General features: G+C 43.7%; 1 protein-coding gene across 8 annotated transcripts in view; it reads left to right on the top strand.

Annotated features, from left to right (window-relative positions):
• LOC100077491 (kelch-like protein 23) overlaps nucleotides 1–20,724 on the top strand; it is a 24,943-nt gene continuing 4,219 nt past the window's right edge. Inside the window, exons 1-4 of one of the 8 annotated variants that reach the window (XM_007671207.4) lie at nucleotides 1–268; nucleotides 4,518–4,711; nucleotides 7,885–8,034; nucleotides 17,286–18,500. In XM_007671207.4, the coding sequence (XP_007669397.2) occupies nucleotides 7,941–8,034; nucleotides 17,286–18,500 (1,309 nt within the window). In that variant the 5' untranslated portion in view covers nucleotides 1–268; nucleotides 4,518–4,711; nucleotides 7,885–7,940. The other 7 variants (XM_007671206.4, XM_007671202.4, XM_007671201.4 and 4 more) reach the window with 7 other exon arrangements.

Raw genomic sequence — 20,724 nt, forward strand, 5'->3', positions numbered from 1 at the left:
GAGCCGGGAGGGCGGCCCGGGGGCGGGCAAACGGCTCCGCCGGACCCGACGGCTCCGGACGCCCCGCCCTTCCCGCCCGCCCTCCCAGCCTGCTTTTCGGCAGTCAGTCCGTCCGTCCGTCCGTCCGTAGGTGGTATTTCTTGAGCACCTGCTCTTCGGCGCTCATTCAGTGTCAGTCGGTCGGAGTCAGGGAACCTCCGCTGTTCGCCGGTCACTCAGGCAGTCCCGTTTATGCAGCGCCTACTCTTCGGCATTCATTCAGTCAGTCGTATGTATGGAGCGCCTCCTGGGCGCCATTCATTCATCCTGCCGTATTTATGGAGCGCCTCTTGTTCGTCATTCATTCATTGTCAGTCGTATTTATGGAGCGCCTCCTGTTCGTCCTTCATTCAGTCAGTCGTATGTATGGAGCGCCTCCTGGTCGTCCTTCATTCGGTCAGTCGTATGTATGGAGCGCCTCCTGGTCGTCATTCATTCATTCAGTCGTATGTATTGAGCGCTTATGGTTCGTCATTCATTCAATCAGTCATATGTATTGAGCGCCTACTGTTCGTCATTCATTCAGTCGTATTTATGGAGCGCCACCTGTTCGTCACTCATTCATTCAGTCGTATGTATGGAGCGCCTCCTGTTCGTCATTCATTCGGTCAGTCGTATGTATTGAGCACCTACTGTTCGTCATTCATTCATTCAGTCGTATGTATTGAGCGCTTATGGTTCGTCATTCATTCAATCAGTCATATGTATTGAGCGCCTATTGTTCGTCATTCATTCAGTCGTATTTATGGAGCGCCACCTGTTCGTCACTCATTCATTCAGTCGTATGTATTGAGCGCCTCCTGTTCGTCATTCATTCAGTCGTATTTATGGAGCGCCACCTGTTCGTCACTCATTCATTCAGTCGTATGTATTGAGCGCCTCCTGTTCGTCATTCATTCAGTCGTATTTATGGAGCGCCTACTCTTGGGCATTCACTCATTCAGTCGTATGTATTGAGCGCCTACGGTTCGTCATTCATTCATTGTCAGTCGTATTTATGGAGCGCCCACTTTTCGTCATTCATTCGGTCAGTCGTATGTATTGAGCAACCTACTGTTCGTCATTCATTCATTCAGTCGTATGTATTGAGCGCCTGCGGTTCGTCATTCATTCATTGTCAGTCGTATTTATGGAGCGCCTACTGTTCGTCAATCATTGTCAGTCGTATGTATTGAGCGCCTCCTATTCGTCATTCATTCACTCAGTCGTATATATTGAGCGCCTCTTCATCATTCATTCATTCAGTCCTATTTATGGAGCGTCTGCTGTTCGTCATTCATTCATTCAGTTGTATGTATTGAGCGCCTCCTGTTCGGCATTCATTGTCAGTCGTATGTATTGAGCACCTACTGTTCGGCATTCATTCATTCAGTCGTATGTATGGAGCGCCTCTTGTTCGTCATTCGTTCAGTCAGTCGTATTTATGGAGCGCCTACTCTTCGTCATTCATTCATTCAGTCGTATTTATTCATTCAGTCGTATGTATGGAGCGCCTCTTGTTCGTCATTCGTTCAGTCAGTCGTATTTATGGAGCGCCTACTGTTCGTCATTCATTCATTCAGTCGTATTTATTCATTCAGTCGTATGTATTGAGCGCCTCCTGTTCGTCATTCATTCAGTCGTATGTATTGAGTGCCTACTGTTCGTCATTCATTCAGTCGTATTTATTAATTCAGTCGTATGTATTGAGCGCCTACTGTTCGTCATTCATTCATTCAGTCGTATGTATTGAGCGCCTCCTGTTCGTCATTCATTCATTCAGTCGTATGTATTGAGCGCCTCCTGTTCGTCATTCATTCATTCAGTCGTATGTATGGAGCGCCTACTGTTCGTCATTCATTCAGTCAGTCGTATGTATTGAGCGCCTCCTGTTCGGCTTTCATTCAGTCGTATGTATTGAGCGCCTCCTGTTCGTCATTTATTCATTCAGTCGTATGTATTGAGCGCCTCCTGTTCGTCATTCATTCATTGTCAGTCGTATGTATTGAGCGCCTACTGTTCGTCATTCAGTCAGTCGTATGTATTGAGCGCCTCCTGTTCGGCTTTCATTCAGTCGTATTTATGGAGCGCCTACTGTTCGTCATTCATTCATTCATTCAGTCGTATGTATTGAGCGCCTACTGTTCGTCATTCATTCAGTCGTATGTATTGAGCGCCTACTGTTCGTCATTCATTCATTCAGTCGTATGTATGGAGCGCTTACTGTTCGTCATTCATTCAGTCAGTCAGTAAGCCGTATTTATGGAGCGGCTCCTGTTCATCATTCATTCAGTCAGTCGTATTTATTGAGCGTCTACTGTTGGTCATTCATTCAATCAGTCGTATTTATGGAGCGCCTCCTGTTCGTCATTCATTCAGTCACTCCTGTTTATTGAGCGCCTGCTGTTCGTCATTCATTCAGTCAGTCCTGTTTATTGAGCTCCTCCTATTCGTCATTCATTCAGTCAGTCCTATTTATTGAGCGCCTCCTATTCGTCATTGTCAGTCCTGTTTATTGAGCGCCTCCTATTCGTCATTCATTCAGTCAGTCGTATGTATTGAGCGCCTACTGTTCGTCATTCATTCAGTCAGTCAGTCGTATTTATTCATTCAGTCGTATGTATTGAGCGCCTCCTGTTCGTCATTCATTCAGTCGTATGTATTGAGCGCCTACTGTTCGTCATTCATTCATTCAGTCGTATGTATGGAGCGCTTACTGTTCGTCATTCAGTCATTCAGTCAGTGAGCCGTATTTATGGAGCGGCTCCTGTTCATCATTCATTCAGTCAGTCGTATTTATTGAGCGTCTACTGTTCGTCATTCATTCAATCAGTCGTATTTATTGAGCGTCTACTGTTGGTCATTCATTCAATCAGTCGTATTTATGGAGCGCCTCCTGTTCGTCATTCATTCAGTCACTCCTGTTTATTGAGCGCCTGCTGTTCGTCATTCATTCAGTCAGTCCTGTTTATTGAGCTCCTCCTATTCGTCATTCATTCAGTCAGTCCTATTTATTGAGCGCCTCCTATTCGTCATTCAGTCAGTCCTGTTTATTGAGCGCCTCCTATTCGTCATTCATTCAGTCAGTCGTATTTATGGAGCGCCTCCTGTTCGCCATTCATTGTCAGTCGTATTTATTGAGCACCTACTGTTCGGCATTCATTCAGTCAGTCGTATGTATTGAGCGCCTACTGTTCGCCATTCATTCATTCACTCAGTCGTATTTATGGAGCGCCTCCTGTTCATCATTCAGTCAGTCGTATGTATTGAGCGTCTACTGTTCGTCATTCATTCAGTCAGTCGCATGTATTGTGCACCTCATGTTCTTCATTCAGTCGTATTTATGGAACGCCTACTGTTCGTCATTCATTCATTCTGTCAGTCAGTCGTATTTATTCATTCAGTCGTATTAGCGTGGCTCAGTGGAAAGAGCCCGGGCTTGGGAATCAGAGGTCATGGGTTCGAATGCCGGCTCTGCCCCTTGTCAGCCGTGTGACTTTGGGCAAGACACTTCACTTCTCTGGGCCTCAGTTCCCTCATCTGTAAAATGGGGATTAACTGTGAGGCTCACGTGGGACAACCTGATTACCCTGTGATTTCCCCCGATTAGACTGTAAGCCCGTCCGTGGGCAGGGATTGTCTCTATCTGTTGCCGAATTGTCCATTCCAAGCGCTTAGTACAGTGCTCTGCACATAGTAAGCGCTCAATAAATACCACTAAAAAATTTCCAGTTTTCATTTCAGAGATCTGATCATTTAAAATAAGACTGGGACCAGATCTCAGTCCCTTAACAAACCCTTTTGGGTGTGCTGATGTTTCACCCCAGCGGGCACACAAATACCCATATGGACACTTGGTCAAGACCTCTTTAAAAGTATTTTGTAATACACTGAAACTAAGATTCAGGAAGTAAGAAATAGTGTTTGTTTATTTTTTTTTCCACCTTTCAACTCCATTTTTAGCCTAGCTAATTCCATCAGTTTCATCACTAATTACCCTGGACTTGATTCTGCTGTATTTCCGGAAATCACCAGAAGTTAAAATACCCATTTATTAAAGTGCTAGGAAAATTAGCTCAGGCCTACAGACTAAGAAAAGAAATTGTGCTAAACACAAAAGGAAACACAGTCTAGGAAGTTAAGAATTTTAATAACCAAAATTTCGACCCATTAGATGAGTGGATCCGGGCTCGATGGTGTCAGATGCTTCGTCAGTGTGATTTTGGGAATTGTGGGTGGAACTAGGTGAAAATGTTTGTGGGTCAAAACTTTTAGTCTTTAAATATATTTTCATGGCTTTAGTCCATGGCCTGAATAAATATTGTAGGCTTACAGAAAATGGCAATGCATTTTATGTAGTAGGAATAAAAACTCTTCAGTTTTAACTGAAGTGATGGAAAATATTTTTTGTGCTCCCTCTTCTGGTCTGATGGTTTGATAGCACCCATTGCGAAATTAAACATTCTGATCTAGTGAACTTTTTTTTTATTTTGTTTCAGGATTATCAGCAAAATGACCGTTTACTAAGTACCAAATTAAAATAGAAAAAAAAATCAACAGAGAAGAGTAGATGTTCTCAACAGTGCTTTGAAGAACATGTCGACTGGTGACGACACAGCGGTTTATTTCGGCCGTTTAATTGTGACTTTATGTTGAAGAAAACTCAGTTTCCTTGGAGAACACCTTAGGTAAGGTGTGTGTTTTTCTGTTTTCCTTATTTCTTGCTTTTGTGTTCATTAATGATTCAAGGATTAGGTACCTGAAAATTCCCAAGACATTAGAGGATGAGAAAATTCAGGGTAAAAAGGTTTGGGGATCACAGTTCCAGGACTAGGAATTGAATAATTGAAAAGGAATTGCTGGGCTGTTGGTGCACTGGTACTCGGCTGGGTGTATGGAGCCTTTTCTATTTGAGAGACTGAAAAGTTTTGATGACCTTGGTAGCTGAAATAAATCAAAAACATTTAAGGAACTTTTTTTTCACTGTTTTTTGTTGTTGGTTTTTTTTTTTTACTTCCCTTATTAGTTGTTTTTCCCCTTCCCTATTTAGGCAGTATGTTAGGCAGGTCATGTAAGGGAACCTTGTAAATCAAATCTGCTTTGGGACTAATTGATATTTTCAGGTAAGTGCCGCTATCCTGCCCAGTGAAAAGTTGTTTTTCTATATTTGAGTTGTATTTCTATTGCAGCGTACCTGCCAACCTCTAAAACTTTTATTCCCCTTTCTCCTTATTTTATTTACAGACAAGAATTATATCTCTTACTGCAGCATTTTTTCTTCACTGTGATATTTAAAGTGTTTCATTCCTCACGACATTTACCTTCTTTATCAAGTTTATCTACCCTGTTCTAAAATTTTAACTATCCTTTTGCTTTCTATCTACTGTTTGTTGTCTTGCCTTCCTTTCCTTTGTTTTATAGCCTCTTGTTTTGTAATTTCACTGCTAATCTCCATCTGTTCTCTCAATCTTAAATTCAGGAGACTTCATAATGAAATTTATGAACATTGCTAAGTATGCTATCGCCTTGGCTACAGTGAAATTTAACCAAAATGTTGGTAAGCTTCAGACCATAGTCACTGCCCAGCCAAAGTGCCAGGGCTAACACATAAATCATAAATAATTTTGGTACTTGTTAAGTGCTTACTATGTGCCAAGCACTTTTCTAAGCACTGGTGTAGATACAAGTTAATCAGATAGACACAGTCCCTGTCCCACGTGGGGCTCACACTCTTCATCTCCATTTTACAGATGAGGTAACTGAGGCCCAGAGAAGTTAAGCGACTTGCCCAGAGTCACACAGCAGACTGGTGGCAGAACCGGGATTAGAACCCAGGTCGTTCTGACTCCCAGGGCTGTGCTCTATCTGTTAAGCCACGTGCAAGTTACAAAAATGCATGTAATCTTGGCACATCTGAATTAATAATAATATTAATGATGGCACTTGTTAAGTGTTTACTATGTGCAAAGCACTGTTCTAAGCACTGGGGAGGATAAAAGGTGATCAGATTGGAACTCCTATGTCTTTTATCCCTTCTGCAAAATTGTTGTGAAATCTTTTTGAACTTTTAACTTGAGGATCAAATGTCTTGTTTTAATTCTGTATATGATGTTACTCAATTGACATTACTAGTGCTGGGATTTAGAAATGGTTAAAACTAATTTTAGCTTCTCATTATATTAAAAGTCAGGCAGTATTAATTTAGTCAGAGTTTTGTTGCCAGGCGATCGATTTGCACCAGGAACACAGGGACACATTTTAAAATATTGAATCGGAGTACAGGTAATAAATATTGCTGAGGTTGTAATAGGTGAAGTTACTCCCAAGTTCTTTCTGAAGATATGAATCTCTCATGTTAAGGAACAATGAATTAGACGTTCCTTCGTGTACGACGGGGGAAGCCCTGCTCAGGCTAATGCGTGGCCTCTTCCCATCTGAGCTCTCCTTGGTGAACGTGGGACCCGGGTCTCAGTCCCAGGGAGGGTGAGACCCACCCATGAGCAGTGCATGTACACAATCTTCCTGCAGGGATCCATGAATCTTACACTTTTCAGGAGTCACTGGCCCCTCTTTGGCCAGAGGAGCCTAGTAGTGGGAGGCTGGAGTCAGTCCTTCCCCTTTCTCTCCCCCGGCCCCACCACAGATTCATGCAAAGCCAAGCACTGAAAATCCAACCTCTGATTTTCTTTGACTGTCACGGTACCTCCAGTTTCATTATCCATCCTGTCTTTGGCTTGAATCACTTTGAGATACAGCAGACGTGTCTCCCCCAATTAGACTGTGAGCCCATCATTGGGCAGGGATTGTCTCTCTCTGTTGCCGAACTGTACATTCCAAGCGCTTAGTACAGTGCTCTGCACATAGTATACGCTCAGTAAATACTATTGAATGAATGAATTTAAAATCCCCTTTCCCCATCTCTAAGATGATATCCTGTGATTAGCCCTGTGTTCTTCACCTAACCTTGCCCCAGGCTCAGAGTTTCTGTTTGCTCCACTGCCTTCCCTTCCCTTGAGGATTAATGGAATCCTAGCCAGAGAAACCTGATGTCTCTCAGTGGATACTTTTTTTAGATACTCCCTCTACCTTCCACGTTAGTCAGATATGGATTTTAAATGAGCAGTTGGAGGAGATTCAAGTGGCACTTAGCCAGTTGGCAATCATAAACAATTTACCGTGGATAGCCGTTAATTTTAGCTTTTCATTTTTCAGATTTGAAGAGTTGAGTTGAGATAAGTTGAGTCTGGGATCTAAACTTAATCGTAAAAATGGAATGTGTTTAGGAAAATAATATTTCATCTTTTTCAGAGAAAGCCAGATCATATTCTGCAACAATGAAATACCTGCTGGTTTTTGACTTTGACTATACAATCATAGATGATAATAGTGACACCTGGATTGTGAAATGTGCACCAGAGAAAACGCTTCCTAATGGATTAAGAAAATCTTATCAAAAAGGAAATTGGACAGAGTATATGGGCAGAGTCTTTAGATATTTGGGAGATGAAGGAATAAGAGAAGATGAAATGAAAAATACTATGACAACAATCCCTTTCACAGCAGGAATGGAAGAACTTTTAAACTTTATTGGCAAGAACAAAGATATATTTGATTGCATAATCATTTCCGATTCAAACGCAATTTTCATAGATTGGATTTTAAAAGCTGCCAATTTTCAGGATGTGTTTGATGCAGTGTTTACCAACCCGGCCGCCTTCAATGCCAGTGGTTATCTCACAGTGCAGCATTTTCATACACATCATTGTACAAAATGCCCCAAGAACCTTTGCAAAGGAAAAGTCCTCATAGAATTTATAGATAAACAGTTAGAGCAGGAAGTAAAATATGCCCAAATTATTTATGTAGGTGATGGAGGGAATGATCTGTGCCCAGTAACCTTCCTCAAGAAGAATGACGTGGCTATGCCTCGGAAAGGATTTACTTTACAGAAGCTGATTTCTGAAAAGACTCGAGATTTGGCTCCTGTGGAATCTTCTGTTCTAGTTTGGACATCAGGTACTGAAATTCTTTCTCACTTGAAATTATTAATAGATGAGTAGCTCATGCAACCGGTGGAGGTGGCTGAGATTCAAATTAGAAAAGTACCATCTTTTTAAAAGGTATTTGGAGGGGTATGTGGTAGAATATTCCAAAGGTTATACATGCTGAGTCAGCTCTACAGATTTTCACCAGCGCCCACCTTTCCCTTTTGGTTAAGTTGATGGGATTTTGAATTGTTTTTCATTTTTCTTTGTCTTTCAAAAAGCAACCCAGCTAGCGGCTATTCAGAGAATAATACTTATTCCCTATGCTTCCTACCCTGCTTGGCAATACAGTTTCCAGCAATGGAATTTAACATCTCCAGAGGAGGTTTTTAGTAGTCATTTACAAAATATCAATAGAGGACTTTTTTAAAAAGCCATAATTTCAATAAAATGAGTTTGAAGAACTATCCAATTTTTATTCTAAGCTCAAAGAGCACGCAGTCAAGGGAACATTAAGTCCCCAGGGAAATTGTCAAAGCGATAGCTCCCCGATGATGGGTGTGGGCGTCGTCATTATCTGAAGTCTATTAGGTAGGGGTCTTCACCAGTCAGATTATGAAAGTGAAGTAGTATTAATTCCAAAATGAAAATATGTAAGTGAATATATATATATGTTGTACTCATTTCAGAAAGAACCTGCCAAACAGTATTGTGAATTTTTTGAATCCCAATTGTATATTTAAGACTAGAGTGATCGACTATATAATCACTGTTCTGATTTATATTTCTGTCCAAATGAATGACAAAGACCCATTTTCTCCCCAAGAAAAAGCGTAGCCTTGGTAATTCCATGTGAATACAGTCTGTACTTTATAATCTATCATTCTGTAAATGTTCCAAGTAAATAAATGGTCATTTTATTTATCTTTCTTTGTGATAGAGAAGATGACTTAGGGACCCTAACAGATTAAGTCCTTCTGGGACACATGGAGCTCTGAAGAGATCATTCGGTCTAGGGCTAGTTACCATCTATAGAATTTCCAAAGTGAAGATGTTGGTTTTAATTTTGTCCTGATTGTGCCATGTATGCTGGGTACCCAGGTGGAAGGATGGGTTGCTAAGGGTTTTGGAGGGCCTGGGTAATATACCTGTAAAGGTGTAAGGCCAAGTATAGGCTGCTGGTACTCCTTGAATGAAGTTAGGCATTTGGAGGCATACGAACATTCAGGCATAAGGGCACTTCTTCCCATATTTGGGTTGGGAGGGGAGAGCCTCTGGACCATCAAGGCTCTATCAGACATCTTCCCTCTCCCCCATGCAAGATTTGATAGTTTTCCCTTTAGCCCTTCCAGTTACAGAGAAAGGATTAGGCTGCGTAGACATGGCAGTGAGGAAGCATGGGGACACCTGTTCAGATATTACTTTGAAGAACGCTTTTTGTCTTGTTGCCTTAGAGACAACTCCTACCCTCTGGACAGTTAAACAGTACAGATCTTCCAAAACAAAGGGTCACTCTTAAAAAAAAAAAAAAATTCCCCAAAAAACTTTAACCCTTTGAAAAGTCTTTTGAAGAAGGATCAGTGCCACCCTTGGTAATCCATTCTATAACAATCCTCCCATTACATCTTCATACACAGTTTAATCCATTCCTTTTGGGGGTGGCCCTCATGGAGATTAAAAACAATTGGGCTTTGCTGCCTAATAATCCTTTATGTAAGTGAAAACTCTTATATCTTTCCTCAGTCTTCTCCTGGGTTTAGCCTTAACCAAAGATGCTTACCTTTAGTTTGCCACCCTGAGTTAAACGTATCCCTTAACATGGCTCAGTGCTTTCCATCCCTTGTGACTGTGATATGAAGACTTACACCAGTTGGAAGTTCCTTCTGCTCAGCCGATTTCTTTTTCCTCTCATATCTAATACATACAACATCATAGCCTTTACATTACCGGCTCAGTGGAAAGAGCACAGGCTTGGGAGTCAGAGGTCATGAGTTCGACTCCCGGCTCTGCCACTTGTCACCTGTGTGACTGTGGGCAAGTCACTTAACTTCTCTGTGCCTCAGTTACCTCATCTGTAAAATGTGTCTACCAACTTTCTTATACTGTACTCTCCCAAGCATTTGGTTCAGTGGTCAGCGCCCAGTAAGGGCTCAATAAATAGCATTGATGATGATAGTGTAAATGTTTCATGGGTTCAGTAAAGCATTTTCTGAGACAGCGTTGCATCCTTTCAAGGATACAGTAAAGTTCATTATGAAACAGGGTAACATCACTTATTGAAGTGGAATGACAACTAGGGTAGACAGTCCAGCACATCTCGTTGCAATCAAGAGCAAAGTTTCTCTTTTTGAGTAAAAACATAGAGAAGCGCATGAGACAAAAGAGAAAATAGGACAGCACAATAAAGACCAATATTTGTATGCACAGTCACCTCATTTTGGCCTCTTTAGCCATACATAACCTGGAGGTAAACCTCACTGTCGGTGGCATCATCATCTATTCTGAAGGATATGCAAACACCTATATGTGCAAAGGATTTTTTGATTTCTGAGTTGTCAATACCAAACTGGACATGGCTAAAATAATGGAAAAAAATGTTAAAAATTCAATTTGTCCAAAGTTAAATGGAGTTGAAAAACAATTAGTTCTCTGGTGTGATTTATGTACTTAAAGAATGTATTTGAATGTTGAAGGAAGACAATGTATTCAAAGTAAATTGGAAATAATCATCAGAGAGTTATATTTACCCAGGTTGACTCTGACCCCTCTGCTAAATATACTCCACAACTGTGTCCCTGCTAGTGATTTTATTTTGGGACGTGAATTGATATTCCTCTGTAGAATTTCCCAGTGAATCTGTAGGGAATCGTGGGGTAACATTCAGAGGCAGACGCTAAATCCATCCTACTTGTTTGTTTTTATTACAAAAATGGAGCCTGTATGATGATGGTTTACATGGAAACAAAATAATAACATTTACATCTTGTAACACAGACACTCATGGAAGATTCCTTGGTTTACAGAAGCATTATTAAAGGAAAAGAATCTACATTTTTGTTTTTATTTGTTTGTCTTTATTGAAGTGTTTGAGCTTTTTCCACTCCAAAAAGGAGGAACTCAAGTTTAAGCAGGTGGTGAAATTTTGTGGTCTGAAATAGGGATAGGAATTCCCTATCCTCAAGTCTTATTTTGAATATAAAAGATAAATCAAGTTCTGGTCTTGAGCTTTGCTGATCGATAGAAAATAGGCACAAAGAGCTGATCTCAGTTGAATGACAAAATATTTAGTACAGTACTGGGAAAGTTGAGCTCCTTATTTTAAACCCTTGAGGGATTCTTAGGAATCAAGGTGTCTCAGCGCCTATTAGTGCTTCAGAAAAGACCGGACAGAGGACTTAAACTCATGTTAAATCAATTGGCATTGGGTGGAGAGTTCCATTTCTGATCATTTTTTTTTTTTACTATTTGTTAAATGTTAAATAGTTAAATGCCAGGCACTGCATAAAGTAAGGGAGTGGATACAAGGTAATCAAGTTGGATACCAAGTAGGACTCAGTCTTAATCCCATTTTGTAGTTGAAGAAACTGAGGCACAGAGAAATAGACTTGCCCAAGGTCACACAGAAGACAAGTGCTTTGTGACCTAAAGTTAAACCTATGCAACCTAAAAGGTGAACCTAATACTTTGATATAATTGATGATGGTATATGTTAAGTACTTAATGTGTGTCCAAGACTATGCTAAATGCTGGGATAGATACAGGATAATCAGGATGCACACAATCCCTGTCTCACATGGGGCTCACACTCTTAATCCCCATTTTACAGATGAGGTAACAGGGACAGAGAGTGAAGTGATTTACCTAAGGTCACACAGCAGACAAGTGGTGGAGCCAGCATTAGAATTTAAATCCTTTAGGCCATGTGTGCACTGAGAGAATCCAAAATGTAGAAAAGTATCAGTAATAAATAAATAATGCTTCAGAAGAATAAACCGGTTTCTCTTATAGCTTCTGGGAATAAATGTTTCTCATCATGCATTTAAACAACCAACAAAAATATTTATGAACTTGAGTGGCTGCAAGCGTGGGAATGGGTGATCGGTGTAAAAGGGGCTTTCTAGAATTACATTTCTAGCCAAAATCACATAGTTGGTTAAAGGTCATATTTTTATAATTATCCAAGTACTATCTTTTTGTCCCTGGTTCAGCATGGAAAGTCTGTCTTTTGAGAGAGCTGATGGCTTCTAAGTGATTTTTGAGGAAATCAGGAAACATGCTCTAATGCGTTTCTGAATTGAAGCTCTCTCAGTTGGACATGGGATTTGTAAATTGGGGTTGGGGAAGGAGGGCAAAACCTCCCCTAATCTTTAAGGATTTACATAAAATGGCCCAGACCCTAGCAGTTAGATCTGTTGGAAGGTGCAGGCGTTGGCCAGCCTCTCCTCCCCACCCCCATCCCCATCAAATACTATCACTACTATTATAGAGAAGCAGCATGGCTCAGTGGAAAGAGGTCATGGGTTCGAATCCTACTCTGCCACTTAGCTGGGTGACCGTGGGCAAGTCACTTCACTTTCATTCATTCAATAGTATATTGAGCGCTTACTATTTGCGGAGTACTGTACTAAGCACTTGGAATGTACAATGCGTCAACAGATAGAGACAATCCCTGCCCATTGACGGGCTTACAGTCTAATTGGGGGAGACAGACGGACTTCTCTGGGCCTCAGTTCCCTCCTCTGTCAAATGAGGATGAAGACTGTGAGCCTCACGTGGGGCAACCTGATGACCCTGTATAGTAATAACAATAATAATATTGGTATTTTTAAGTGCTTACTATGTGCAAGGCACTGTTCTAACCATCGGGGGAGATACAAGGTGATGAGGTTGTCCCACATGGAGCTCACAGTCTTCATCCCCATTTTACAGGTGAGGGAACTGAGGCCCAGAGAAGTGAAGCTACTTGCCCAAAGTCACGCAGCAGACAAACGGCGGAGGTGGGATTAGAACCCATGACCTCTGACTCCCAAACCCGGGCTCTTGCCACTGAGCCACAACGCTTCTCCTAAAGCTTCTCCCTCCCTTGCCTAATTCTGTGCCCAGGAATCTCGGCAGGACCGGGTCCCAGCTGCCCTGCCTTCGCAGCCCCCCTGGGGTTTGGCTGGGCTTCATAGGGGAGACCAGACACCCCTTTTTGGGGCGGGGGATGGCGAGGGGAGGGAGGGGCTCTGCACATAGTAAGTGCTCAATAAATACTATTGAATGAACTGTCCTTTCCAAGCGCTTAATACAGTGCTCTCACATAGTAAGGGCTCAATAAATATGAATGAATGGGGGACCTTATATTAGCCATGGTGTAATAATAATGTTGGTATTTGTTAAGCGCTTACTATGTGCAGAGCACTGTTCTAAACGCTGGGGTAGATATAGGGTAATCAGGTTGTCCCATGTGAGGCTCACAGTTAATCCCCATTTTACAGATGAAGTAACTGAGGCCCAGAGAAGTGAAGTGACTTGCCCACAGTCAAACAGCTGACAAGTGGCAGAGCCGGGAGTCGAACCCTTGACCTCTGACTCCGAAGCCCAGGCTCTTTCCACTGAGCCACATGTAATGGATAGAGCACAGGCCTAGCAGAAGGTCATGGGTTCTAATCCCCCCCTTGCTATGTGTGTGACCTTGGGCCAGTCATTTCACTTCTCTGGACCCCCCAGGACCTCATCTCCAAAATGGGGATTGAGGCTGTGACCCTTCGTGGGTCCGGGGACTGTGTCCAACTCCATTTGCTTTGGCTCTACCCCGGCGTTTAGTACAGCGCTCCCCCTGCTAGACTGGGAGCCCCATGTTGGGTAGGGATTGCCTTTATCCTTTGCCGAATTCCAGCGTTTAGAACAGTGCTCTGCACACAGTAAGCGCTCAATACATATGGTTGAATGACCTGTACTGTCCAAGCGCTTAGTCCAGTGCTCCGCCCACAATAAGCGCTCAATAAATAACGATTGAATGAACTGTACTTTCCAAGCGCTTTGTCCAGTGCACCGCTCACAGTAAGCGCTCAATAAATATGATTGAATTGTACATTCAAAGCGCTTAGTACAGTGTTCTGCCCACGGTAAGGGCTCCATACATACGATTGAATGAACTGTACTTAAGTGCTTAGTCCAGTGCTCCGCCCACAGTAAGGGCTCCATAAATACGATTGAATGAACTGTACATTCAAAGCGCTTAGTCCAGTGTTGTGCACACAGTAAGGGCTCAATACATAGGGTTGAATGAACTGTATTTTCCAACTGCTTAGTCCAGTGCTCTGCACACAGTAAGGGCTCAATACATACGACTGAATGAACTGCATTTTCCAAGCGCTTAGTCCAGTGCTCTGCCCACACTAAGGGCTCAATAAATACGATTGAATGAACTGTACCTTCAAAGCGCTTAGTCCAGTGTTCTGTACATAGGGCTCAATACATACGATTGAATGAACTGCATTTTCCAAGCGCGTAGTCCAGTGCTCTGCCCACAGTAAGGGCTCAATACTTAACGATTGAATGAACTGTATTTTCCAAGCGCTTAGTCCAGTGCTCCGCCCACAGTTAAGGGCTCAATACATACGGATGAATGAAAGGAGAGCGTGGAACACAGTAAGCGCTCAACAAATACTATTATTATTATCATCAGGCAGGCAGGACGTGTGATGTAAGGTTCCGGGCCCGTCCCCGCCGCCCCCCCAAGCGGGTAGGACGCCCCCGTCCTCGCCCATCCCCCCGGCCGTGGGGTGGGCCTGTCCTGGGGGGGGAGGCCGGCGGCGGGGGAGCAGCTGAGACACCAAAATGGGAGCGGCTCCTTGCTGGACTCCGCCCGCCCCCCGCGGCGGCTCTTCCTAAGATGGTCAGTGGTCGGAGCCACCGCCGGGCGGTAAGTGTTGCCTCGGCCCGGACCCCTGGTGTCCGCGGGCCCCCACCCCCTGCACCTGTCCGGGCGGACCGGGGTCCGGCCCAGGCTCCACAGAGGAGCGGGGGTCCCCCCGCGTCCTTGCGGTCGGGGTCGCGGCCGGCCCCCCGCCCCAAAGACAATGGGCCCAGGGGTCTGAGGCGGGACAAAGGCCCGTCGTGGGGCGGGGATGGGCTCTCTCTGCTGCCCAATTGTCCATTCCAACCCCTTAGTCCAGTGCTCTGCACCTAGTAACCGCTCAGTAAATACTATTGAATGCCTGAATGTCCGTCTCCCCCGTTTAGACGGCGAGCCCGTCATTGGGCAGGGCTGGTCTCTCTCTGCTGCCCAATTGTCCATTCCAAGCGCTTAGTCTAGTGCTCTGCACCTAGTAAGCGCTCAAAAGATATGATTGAATGCATGAATGTCTGTCTCCTCCGTTTGGACTACGAACCTCGTCATTGGGCAGGGCTGGTCTCTCTCTGCTGCCCAATTGTCCATTCCAAGCACTTAGTCCAGTGCTCTGCACCTAGTAGGCGCTCAGTAGATACTATTGAATGCCTGAATGCCCGTCTCTCCCGTTTAGACTGCGAGCCCGTCATTGGGCAGGGCTGGTCTCTCTCTGCTGCCCAATTGTCCACTCCAAGCGCTTAGTCCAGTGCTCTGCACCTAGTAAGCGCTCACTAAATACTATTGAATGCCTGAATGTCTGTCTCCCCTGTTTAGACTGCAAGCCTGTCATTGGGCAGGGCTGGGCTCTCTCTGGTGCCCAATTGTCCATTCCAAGCGTTTAGTCCAGTGCTCTGCACCTAGTAAGCGCTCACTAAATACTATTGAATGCCTGAATGTCAGTCACCCCTGTTTAGACTGCGAGCCCGTCATTGGGCAGGGCTGGTCTCTCTCTGCTGCCCAATTGTCCATTCCAAGCGCTTAGTCTAGTGCTCTGCACCTAGTAAGCGCTCAAAAGATATGATTGAATGCATGAATGTCTGTCTAAACGGAGGACAATAAATACGATTGAATGAATGAAAGGCCCGGCCGGGAGGACAGCGGCACCTTCCAACTCTGCCAACCGCCAGCGTCTAGCCCATTCTATGTAAACCCTCAAAGATAATAATAATGATGATGATGATGGCATTTGTTAAGTGCTTACTGTGTGCCAAGCACTGTTCTAAGCGCTGGGGAGGATACAAGGTGATCGGGTCATCCCACGTGGGGCTCACAGTCTTCATTCCCATTTGACAGATGAGGGAACTGAGGCACAGAGAAGCTAAGTGACTCACCCAAAGTCACAGAGCTGACAATCAGCGGAGCCAGGATTTGAAACCACAACCTCTGACTCTCAAGCCCATGCTCTTTCCACCAAGCCACGCTGCTTCTCTACTAGTATTTGCTGGATGGTATTCGTGAAGCGCTTACTATGTGCCAGGCACTGCACCAAACGCGGGGGTGGTTACAAGCAAATTGGATTGGACAGAGTCCCTGTCCCAGAGAGGGCTCGTGGTCTTAACCCCCATTTTACAGATGAGGTCACTGAGGCACAGAGAAGTGAAGTGACTCGCCCAAGGCCACCCAGCAGACAAGTGGCAGAAGCGGCATTAGAACCCATGACCTTCTGACTCCCAGGCCCGGGCTCCGTCCACTACGCTAGCCCGCCTCCTTAATGTAATTCCATGTCCACCTGTACAGTTCCTCCTAACCTGAATTTCTAGATTGCTGCCCAGGGGATGTGAGGAGCAGGTGTATATCGCCGATCCAGGCTTCTCTGGATTGGAATGAAGACAAAACGGCCCCAGAGATTACAGTATCCCATTTTGGGATGGAGGGCCCCTTTCAAGAGTGCAAGGAGCCTTTCTCCACGGACAGGGCAGGAATTGACTGTCCCTCCGAGATGCAATTCCAAAGATTTTTGTGAAGCGTCCTGAAACATACGTCTAATACCCTTCAGCTTCCTCACAGTTCTAAATTGTTGCTTAAAGGAACCAATCTATTATTATTATTACTACTAATAATAATCATATTTACTGAGCACTTACCGGGTGCAAATCACTGTACTAAATGCTTAGGAGAGTACAATGTAACATCAAACACATTCCCTGTCCACAACAAGCTCACAGTCCAGAGGGGGAGACCTAGTTGGATTCAAGTTGGTCAAACAGGGAAAGGCCCGTATTCCATTATAAAGCTACTTCTCAGGATCAAAAAATATATAAAAGCTTTGGCTCTTGGGGGTTTTCATGCAGTTTCTGAATTGCAGCCTATGTGATCAACACTATTAAGAGCAATAAAATAATTTTTAATATTTGCCTGAACCTGCAGAGTTGAAAAATAAATGTATTGTTGAACATTTATTCCAGCAATGGCTCTTAAAGGGCAAGAAGATTATACCTACGTTTTCAAGGATCCCTCCCATCCTGTGGATTTCCTGGATGCATTCAGAACATTTTACCACGATGGCTTATTTACCGATATTGCTCTTCAGTGTCCTTCAGGTGTGACGTTCCACTGCCATAAAGCCGTTTTAGCTGCCTGCAGCAATTATTTTAAGGCGATGTTCACAGCTGACATGAAGGAAAAATTTAAAGACAAAATAAAGCTCTCTGGGATCAGTCATGCTATCTTGGAAGGGCTTATAGATTATGCCTATTCATCACAAATCAAAATAACTGAAAGAAATGTTCAGAGCCTCCTTGAAGCGGCAGATCTGCTACAGTTTATTTCGGTAAAGAGGGCATGTGAAGAGTTTCTGGTAAGGCATCTTGACCTCGACAATTGCATAGGAATGCACTCTTTTGCAGAATTGCACATGTGTACAGAACTAGAGAAAGAATCTAAAAGGATTCTGTTATCAAGGTTCAAGGAAGTTTGGCAGCAAGAAGAATTTCTTGAAATCAGCAGAGAGAAATTAGTATTTGTCCTCACCAGCGAAAATCTAAATGTTTGGACAGAAGAAGGCATCATAGAACCAGTTATTAAATGGACAGCACACGATACTGAAAAACGAATTGAATGTCTTCCTGATCTACTAAGCCTCATTCAAATAGACGTTGATGCAGTCTACTTGAAAACTGCTTCAAGTCTTCAAAGCAGATGCCTGCTTACTGAAAATAAGCTACGATTCCTCATTTACAGTGCACTGAGACTTAAGCGTAAGGAGATTTCCCGAAGATCTACAGCTACGATGTATGTGATTGGAGGCTATTACTGGCATCCTTTGTCAGAGGTTCACATTTGGGACCCTTTAACCAACGTTTGGATTCAGGGAGCAGAGATGCCAGATTATGCAAGAGAAAGCTATGGGGTTACAAGTGTGGGGCCCAATGTTTACGTGACTGGAGGTTATCGAACAGATAATATAGAAGCTCTTGACACCGTGTGGATCTATAACTGTGAAACCGACGAATGGACGGAAGGTTCTCCAATGCTTAATGCTCGGTACTATCACTGTGCGGTTACCTTGAGTGGCTGTGTCTATGCTTTGGGAGGTTACAGAAAAGGAGCTCCAGCAAAAGAAGCAGAGTTCTATGATCCCTTAAAAAAGAAATGGGCTCCTATTGCTAACATGATTAAAGGTAAATGGAAGTGTGATTTTTTATGAGTCACATGAATGTCTTTGCAGAATCAATCAATCAGTCAAGCATCTGTATTATGGAGTGCTTACTATGTGTGCCGAGTGCTGTATTAAGCCCTTGAGAAAGTACCATACAACATAGTTGGTAGATACATTCCCTGTCCACAATGAACGTACAGCCCAGAAGGAGAGACAGACTTTAAAATCAATCAATCAATAAATTACAGATATATACATTAGTGCTACCTTTTCCACTCTTGCCAGCACAGTGCAGGATACTGCTGCTTGCAAATATCCTAATATGGGATTTGGCACCATGGATTGCCATTTGGGAACAAGATCGGGAATGCACACCTAACGCAGTGCTAAAATGCCCTGAGCAAAGACTTGCACAATAGCATAGCATAATTTCAAGTTGGGTATTGTCTAACTCGTTAAATTCTGTACAGTTGGAACATGCAGTTTAGAAAGTGGCAAGGTACTTGAGGTCGTGGATAAAGCCAAGTTGGGCAAGGCAAGTACTTTCCAATCAGGCTGAATTGCTTGGCTCAAATCATGTTGGATTAACCCCTACACACCTAGTGGTGGAGAGAAAAGGGGAACGCCCGATACTCTTCTCCTGTGTCTTCTGTGCTTAGGGAAGCAGCGTGGCTCAGAGGAAAGAGCCTGGGCTTCGGAGTCAGAGGTCATGAGTTCGACTCCCGGCTCTGCCGCTTGTCAGCTGTGTGACTGTGGGCAAGTCACTTAACTTCTCTGTGCCTCAGTTACCTCATCTGTAAAATGGGGATTAACTGTGAGCCTCACGTGGGACAACCTGATTACCCTGTATCTACCCCAGCGCTTAGAACAGTGCTCTGCACATAGTAAGCGCTTAACAAATACCAACATTATTATTATTATTATTCCCCATTGCTCAGGCTGATGCCTAGAGAAGGAAGAGGAAGCGCTGGCCGACCACTCCCTGAAACAAGTCCTCTACCCCACCCCCTCACCCCCACACTGTGAGTGATGGTGAGTGACAGTAGTATAGGCCTGGCCACCCGCAGCTGGACAGAAGGAGGAGCTGGGGCAGTTCGACAAGATCACCCCAGAATTCTTGAGCTCTTTCCTCACCCTTCTTCAAGGCTGCATCACTCAGCCAGGACTGGATTCCCCTGGAGATGTTGCCAGGCTAGCTAGTTACTTGAGCCCCGGGAGGGCCAGGGGTAATCCAAGCTGCCACATGGAAATCGGGAACCCCAGATCCTGTAATCCTTGGCCACACACCTCGTTGTGGACCCTTAGATAAAAGGGCACAAATTGGGTTGGGGGGTGGGAGGTATGGAAGGAGGTAGAACTTGGAAATGTGCCCTCCATTGCCTGTTTGTCCCTTCATCAAAGTCTTGGCCTAGATCTAATTTGATTCCACAACGCGCATTTAACAAGGAGGTTGTCAGCTATTTAACAAATCATTGAAAAACAAATGCCTACAGGTAAACGAACTGGAAAGGCATTACACTGCTTGTACATTGTCTGTTCACTGTTAAAAACAATCACTGACATTTACTGTTGAACTCTCCCAGGCACCTTAGCACAGTGCTCTTCATCGAATAAGTGCTCAAGAAACACTACTGAGTGATATAATGTATTCCCTAACCTTAACTGAGCTCTCTCCTTTACCCTAGCCCTCTGCCTTTCCCTAATTTGGACCCTAACCCTATCCCTTCTTTTTAGCAATTAAGCTTGTAGTAATAGTATTAGTTAAGCACTTACTATATGAAGAGCACTGTACTAAGTGCTGAGCAAGAATGCCCAAGTGGGAATTAGACACAGACCTTGTCCCTCGAGAAGATCCCAGTGTATAAGCAGCATAATGCCTATCCTCGAGTTTCCTTCTTTTGGTCAGAAGGTGTCTCCCTCAGTGCTGACAACGTTTGACTAAAGATGGACTTTGGAAAACCCTAATGGATTCTCAGTGTCTTTATTTCTCCCTTTTTTAAGGAAAAAAGACTCTGTCCTATACAGGAGGATTTAGTCAATTGTGTATTTCTTTATTGCCTGAAGATATGTGCTGAAGACTATTCATCGCCAAACCATTTCTGTGGTCTGAAAGTTCAGTACTGCAGACAGAAGCACTGAAATACAGATATGAAACTAGAACCATCTAAATCAGGAATGAGTCAGTGCTATTTATTGAGCTCTTACTTTGTACTCGGGAGAGTACAATGCAACAGAATTAGTGGGCA

This window comes from Ornithorhynchus anatinus, chromosome 9 (genome assembly GCF_004115215.2).
Source record: "Ornithorhynchus anatinus isolate Pmale09 chromosome 9, mOrnAna1.pri.v4, whole genome shotgun sequence".
Lineage (NCBI taxonomy): Eukaryota > Metazoa > Chordata > Mammalia > Monotremata > Ornithorhynchidae > Ornithorhynchus > Ornithorhynchus anatinus.